Genomic DNA, 7277 nt, shown 5'->3' with positions numbered 1-7277 from the left:
TCAGACGATACGGGAAAAGAGGCGGCGGGGGCGGAAGCGGTAAGAATAAAAAAAATTAATTACCACGACCAGTCTGCCAACAAGTATCAATTAAATATTATTACTATTCCATCCCCTAACCCTTCTCAAACACGTAGGACAATCAACAGCGTCGCCTAATCAGTCGACGACTCAACAGTCGACTCAACAGGCGTCGACAAACGGCGGCGACACAAGCGAACAGACGAACACCGTCAAGCCGTTAATGTCAATCGACATTGAATCGACGTCGTCCCGAAACGGCGGCAACCTCGGCGACACAAACACCGTCCGTAGGACAGAAAACCCGACGCCGAATCAGCGCGGACGGGGCCGATGACGGGGCTTCCACCACCGAGGAGGCCGGGACTACCGCGGCAAGTACCGCGGACGTGTTAGTTCTTAACGCCACCCGCCGACGACGAAACATTGAAAGACAATTTGCATGCTTCTTTCTTTTATTATTATTCGTGTCAATGTCTTTGTACGTGTCTTCCACCCTTTACTCAATGTCCTAGCTGTTGTTCGTGCAATTTAGCGGAACCGCCGTTTTTTAACGACGACGAGGATAGCGATAACGTTTGGTTAGCGGCAAATTGTCGCGTCGACACGACGCCGACGCTATCCAACCCCAAGATATCATTACATTTCAATAAAAATTCATTGAAAAAACGTAGTAATGATTCGATCGCGCTCAAAAATAAAAACAAAGTCGCCGCCGCCCAACCGTTCGTCGTAATTTACATCATAAAACTCATTTACGACACACGATTGCTCTCGTCCGGAAGCACCAAGCACTAGCCCAAGCGAAACGCACGATCGTAACGACAGGCGACGTCACTCTCACAAACACAGAAATTCTAGTTTTAGCTCGTGGACTCACGCTTATTCCGACAGAACCGTTTCCTAACGTCTTCTTGCCGAATTCGATCGATTTCGCCAATCGATTAGAATACGATAGTTGGTCGAAACCAAATTGTCAAATATCCGCCACAACCTTTGTTGCCTTAAAAAACGGTTAAATTCCGAGCCTGGAGAATATTCTGCCGTGCTTTCGCGGTCCTCCGGGCTGCGCGACCCTAGACGCTACTCCTTCAGCAACGAGAACTTTGAGGAAGCATTGCGGCGTGGTTGCGAGGCTTTTTCGTCTCCAAGCTGAAAGATGCCCACTCGTCGACAATAAAGTACCTTTCGCATGGTCGTGACGTTTTGTTTTGTTTCCGGCTTCGGGAAGTCAATAGTGTGCTTCGTACTTACACTGGTCGCACAGAGTCTTCAATCGGCGGCGTCAATGTCTACGGACCCTACGTTCCTTCCAAGGCGTCGATGCGTCCTTGCCTTGTCTTGTCTGAGGGCACTAATTTGATGATCACGTTTCGTACCTAAAAAAATTGCGCGAAGTTTCCAATATTCTGCCGCAACGATACAGCTCGGGCCATAGAGGGAGAATATTCGGAAGCCCCGAGTCTTGGCTGCCGACTGCCGAGGGACGGAGGGTCCTAATGGGCGGCAGCATGGCAGCCTCTACCCTTGCTGTCGTTGTAGACGACAACACACTATTTCACAGTGGATCATTTTCTAAAAAGATCAATGCTGCCAATAGTTACATTTTATAGGGGAGGGCTGAATTAAAACAGTCTGAATCCGACGTTCTACGACGAAGATATGGCCGATTTTCAATCGGCAAAGTGAACGTGAACGGACTGTAATTCTCGAAGCGTTCGACGCGAAGAGCGTCCATACGGCGAAACGAAGTCCCAAAAAAGTAGAATTAGCCAACAATATTCTTATGTAATACAGTATGTAATCTAAAATCTTATTTACTTCAACAAAAGTCCTGCAGATAAAAAGGCCCGACACCCGATTACCAACCACACACTGGTGGGAGGGTCTCTTAGAAGGGACGTCAGAGATTTCGTAAGTAGTTTCTTTGTTTATCGGTCACGCTCCTTATATGGTCAGCAATACGTCGCTGTAACGCGCGTTCAAGATTAGAGATATATATGACAGAAGACGAGTTTACTTGCGTTTTCAGCCGATCGCTTCGACAAATACATCAACTGAAGGAAAAGCCTCCAGAATAACGAGTTCAGGGAGCGGAGCACCTTCTAACTAGCAGGAAATTTAGCCTAAACATATCATCTTTAATACTACTAGCTGTCTAATACCCGGCTACGCCGGGTATTTCTGGTGACGTATAAGTTGTAATGTTACAGAGGTCGGAGGAATTCAGTGAAAGATTTCGTGGTATACAATATTCTTTGTTTTGTTGTCGTGAGTTAGGACGTAAAGATTGTGAGGAGAATGGACACGGGAACAGGCGACATAGAATTGTCCGTGGGAAAAGCAGTGAGTTAGGAGTGATAGTCCTACGATGTTTAAAGTTTGACCTTGAGCTTTGTTGATTGTCATGGCAAAGGATAGTCTAATAGGAAATTGCAGTCGTCTAAAGGGTATTGTGGTGTCAGTGGGAATGAGAGGTATGCGAAAAATGAAGACGTGTTGTCCTTGGTACTGGCCAAGGGCGATAATGGCGTCAATGACATTGTGTCTAAGTTCATGGATGATTAGCTTCGTGCCGTTGCAAAGTTTAGGAGCATCGAGATTACGTAGAAGGATAACGGGAACACCTTTCTTTAGACGTAGTATATGCGGAGGAAAACCAGGGGGGTCAAGGGAATTAAGAAGTTCTGTGGGAAAAAGTACTGCTCCGTCATCGTCAACTGGAGTGTCCATCGAGGGGTATTCTTTAAGTTCGGTTGGTATTTGGTCAAGAAGAGAGTCGTTAATTGTCGCAATTGCATCGTTTGTAGGTGCAAGAATTGCTCGTTTCGATAGCCAGCTTTGGTCGGTGAAATTAGCGGCGAGGTCGGGAAAAACGGCGTTTTCAAGTTGTTCGGGAGAGTAAATAGGATTTCCGTACGGAATTTCGAGAAAGTTGCATTCGTCTGTTGGGATTTCACCGTTTCCTATTCGAAGAAAGAGGTCGGCGTATTGGCCTGCGAGAACGTCATTTTCGAGGTGCACTCTCATATTTGTGCGGAGATGCAAGGTTCTTACGGTTGGCCAGAGTGTTCTAGATGCTTTCAGAGACGCCTATAATTGGTCAAGACGCGTACCTCTAGGCACGATTGAGAGGGTTTGACGAAAGTCGCCTGCTAAGAGAAGAGTGAGGCCGCCCATCAAAGTGTCATTTTGCCGAATGTCGCGGAGCGTGCGATCAAGAGCTTCAAGAGCGCGCCTATGGGTCATAGTGCATTCGTCCCAGACAATCAGTTTAGTGCGTTGAAGAAGTCGAGCTTTAACTGTGCCTCTTTCGATGTTGCAGGAGGGGTGGTCTTCCTTGGAGAGGTCTAGTGGTAATTTGAAAGTAAAGTGAGCCGTTTTACCCCCCTGAAGGAGAGTGGCGGCAATTCCGGAAGAGGCCACTGCAAGTGCAATTTGTCCCGAGGCTCGAACTTTTGCGAGAAGAAGATTAAGAAGGTAGGTTTTTCCCGTTCCCCCTGGCGCGTCAAGAGATATGATTCGGCCCGTCAAAGGCTGATCGGTTTCTGTGATATTGGAGCAAATGGCATCGTAGGCTTCGTGTTGGTCGGGGCTAAGGGTCGGGGTCCTGGTCTCAATAATGTGGTTCATTTCGCGAAGGTTATACGACAGTTTTGCTAATATTTCTTGCGGAGTGTCATCTGCTATGCCTTGAGAACTTCGGTCGGGAGATTGTATGCCGTAGTGAGAGAGTGGCTTTCCGCTAGGAAACGATAGGAGCTTGTCTTCAATGTATATTAACGCTTGGTTGAAAAGGATGTCGGAGAAAGGCAAGTCGTTTTGAGATAACAGTTGTCGTCGGCGATGCAGAAAATCCTCTGACATGGGTTCTTTGTGGGCTTCCCACAATGCAGGAGGATCGGCGACAGAGCACATGTGAAGCATGATGGCAAACATGTCACGAAGATTTTGTGGCATTTGGGAAACTGCGGCTTCGGTAAGTGCATTGTGCCAGTGATCGTCGCTTTCCAAGAGTCCTCTGTGCTTGCAGGCTTCTTGGTAGGTAGGATACACCGTTTCATTGAAGGTGCGCAATGCTTCGAAGCTGGTCCGACCTCGGACAGTGTGGAGAAGAAGGCGTAAGTGGTAGCATTCGGTGTCGTTCGGATGAACGGTGTAGACTCGCCCGAGGCAGTCGGATTCATAAATTAGCGGATATCCTTCGACGCACTGTCCTCGTTGCCGGCGGCGCCATGATTTGCTTTGCCACGTGTAGTATTTGGGTACAGCCACGTATAGAAGTGTTCGTGCAAAGGCGTCCTTTTGGCAGAGCGCGAAGAATTCTGTGAGAGTGGTTTTGGGAGGTTGCTCTGCTTGATCAGCGGCATTTTCGGCATTAAAGGTCACCCTTTGGCCATTTTCTAAGTGGACGTGCAGCTTTTGGACAGCGGGGTGGTGATGGTGAATGGGAAATGCGCATATTCTCCAGACAGCTTCGTTTGTGCTGATGTACCTGGCTGCTTGGAAACAGGTAATTTCGTCGTTTGTGTCTTGCGGTCGCACGCCAAAGACTGCCATATCTTGTCCTTTATGTACATATTTGCAAATGTATTTGACGCTTTTGACGGAATTGGAGATTTCGACGTTGATGTGGCATTTGAATGTGCGAAGAAGAAAGGGGTGGTAGGGAACAATCCATCGGTTGTCGACGGTGCGTCCCGGACTTAGTTCTGCGGTGTTACCTCCCTGATCGGGAGAACGACGTCTGTAAAGAGGATAACCGTTTTCTCCCGTCTGGGTTTCGGAGGCAAAGTCTCTTGGATACTTTTTTGTGCACCTGCCGTTTTCCATGCACGGGGAAGACATGTTCCGTTCGCCACATGGTCCGTGGACCATGTGCTTTTTTACCAGTTCATAGAGGATGGGGTCGGCTTCGGAATCGGGTAGTTCAGCTGAAATGATTTTGTCAATATCATCGGGTCGAATATTTTCGTACAGCCAAGTTAGCAAGTGTATATGAGGCAAGCCCCGTTTTTGCCACTCTATGGCATAAGCGTGGCAACGGACTTTGCCGAAGATTTCTTTGTGATCCATCAAGTCCATTAGTTTTTCGACTTTTTGCTTGAATACGCGTGCTGTGATGTCTTGGCGGTCGGCGGGAGATTGGCCTTCAAAAAGTTCATTTTCAATTTCGGAGCATCGAGGATTGCATGTCATGGTAGTGAAGAGGTCAGGAGCTCCAAATTTTCTGACGTAAGTCATTGTATCCTGAAAGCGTTCGTGCATGTATCTAGGAGAACCGGTAAAGGTGGATGGGAGTACGACAGTGCGTCCTATGCTTTCAACATCGTCTGCTCGGTGAACCGTATCACGAAGTCGAGAGTACTTGTCGACGCGTAGGGTATCTTGACTGTAACGAATAAAACTGAGTCTCTCGGACTCGATTTTAGCGTATGCGTCAACAATGAACTGGTGGGAAAGCGGTCCGCTTCGGTGAAGAATGTTGAACTCGTTCTCTCTTTGCATTAGTCGATAAGCGTAGAATTGAAGTGGGCTCATTTTCTTCGACGTCGGGCGCTTTGTTTGAGGATTGGACAAATACGTTTCAAGGTGGTAACCGTCCTCTCCGCGAGGGAACAAAAGAGCATATTGCCAGGAGTCGTATGCTCTGTTTGTTTCTGAGACAAGATGGATTTTGTCATCTTTAGCATGAAGTACAATGTCTCTGTGACCCGCGTTCTCATTGATTAGTAACGCGGCAATTTCGGAGCAGCTGGGGGCGTTGTATCTTCGCGGATGTTGACCAGGGGGACGTTTGTCAGCACGAATGACAATCTTATGGCTATCGTTAATAAGCCCCTTTTCGAACGCGGTTTTGAAATCACGTATTTAAGGATTTACAATGTGCAGCATGCTCTGTAACTGCGCTAACAGAGTGCGATCGATGATATGTCGAACGGCGTCGGACTGAACGGCCACTCGTCGGAGAGCCTGTTGCTCATAATTCTCTATGAAGTAAATTTGCAGGAAGCAGGGTTGTTGATGAGAGGGTGGCGTGACTGAACCTACTGAATGATACAACTGTCCTTGTATTTTAAAAGTAGGCATGTATCCGGGATAGCGAACGATGTTTTTCGCTCCAAAAGAAGTCATCTGAAAGCAAGAATTGTACGCGCGAGTATGAGAGCGAAAGCGGATAGATTGGGGATCAGTATTGCACAGAAGGCGTTTCAGAAGAATCGGTGGTTGGGGAAGTGGTTGCAAAATGACTTTTCCGTTAGAACAGCACATGGATGGCGGTTCGCGAAGCCATTTTTTGGCACCGCAGTGCTCGCAAGCGTAGTCCATGCCACCTATGTTTCCGAAGTCAAACGAAAGGTCGGGGTCGTAAGCGAAAGCCGCTTTGGAAAATGAGAAAGTTCGGCGGTTGCGTCGTTGGTGTGAAGAAGCGCTCCCTCTCGCTGACTGGATGCGAGATGCTCGCTCTTGAACACGTCGTCGGGGCAAGGGGCGCGAGAGAGTATCATGGTTTGGGGGAGAGTGAGAGGGAGCTGCCGCCTCAGAAGAAGGCTCCGCGTGTAGAATAGGCGGACAAAGGGGTGCGTGAGAAAAACTTGAAGAGGGTGGAAGGCAACTTGGAGAGGAAAGGGGTGGAGAATATTCGTGTATTGTGGCAGACGTGGACAATGAAGAGTCCTCCGCAGGCGTTGGAACGATGCTGGAGGCGTGGTGGGAGGCACGGCGCCTTTTAGCGGAGCGCGGTTCTGAAGAATATTTTCGCTTCCGCGGCATGAAGATTTTCTTGACTTCGTGATACTCTCGAAATCGTGATATTGGTAATCGTGACCCAGTAACAGGGCAACAAAACTAAGAGAAACGGGGGAATTATGATCAGAAAAGAAATCAGAAAAAACGAACTTCGAAATGAGACTATTCGTCGTTGAAGGCGATGTCGCTCGAGAATCGAGTCGATTTGCTTGCTCAGACGACACGAAAGGCGTGCTGAAGAGCGAGTTTGCAGGAGAAGGCGAACGAACGCAGAGAGCCGAGTGTTTCGTAGAGAAAACGTTCCGAATGACGACGGCAAGCTCGAGATCAGCGCAAAACGAACGAATGGAGATGTCGAAAAAAAGGTAAGGCTTTCTTCGATGTGATTCGGTGGATACGATTCTTTTCAGAAGCAGCGTGAAGATATCGGGAGAAGCGATCAAGATGGCGGCGCTATCACGTGACTGACGGGACATCGTGTTTTAGGCACATGGCAAAAATTTGAT

At 48.1% G+C, this 7277-nt stretch overlaps 1 protein-coding gene across 1 annotated transcript; it reads right to left on the bottom strand.

The window, feature by feature from the left end:
* Positions 1-3114: 3114 nt before the first annotated feature.
* Positions 3115-6351, bottom strand: LOC136187378 (uncharacterized). The gene is made up of 2 exons (XM_065974957.1): positions 5905-6351; positions 3115-5862 (listed from the first exon to the last, which is right to left on the bottom strand). The coding sequence occupies exons 1-2, from the start codon at positions 6349-6351 to the stop codon at positions 3115-3117; spliced, it is 3195 nt and encodes a 1064-aa protein (XP_065831029.1).
* Positions 6352-7277: the final 926 nt, after the last annotated feature.

Source organism: Oscarella lobularis, chromosome 5 (assembly GCF_947507565.1).
Source record: "Oscarella lobularis chromosome 5, ooOscLobu1.1, whole genome shotgun sequence".
Lineage (NCBI taxonomy): Eukaryota > Metazoa > Porifera > Homoscleromorpha > Homosclerophorida > Oscarellidae > Oscarella > Oscarella lobularis.
This window is presented reverse-complemented; position numbering and strand designations above follow the sequence as displayed.

What these genes read in the sequence shown, in the direction of transcription:
- LOC136187378 (XM_065974957.1), bottom strand. Translation starts at nt 6,351, where the DNA reads ATGGACTACGCTTGCGAGCACTGCGGTGCCAAAAAATGGCTTCGCGAA. An exon ending in TACAGAGCATGCTGCACATT is followed by an intron (nt 5,863 to 5,904) that starts GTAAATCCTTAA and finishes GCGTTCGAAAAG; the next exon opens with GGGCTTATTAACGATAGCCA.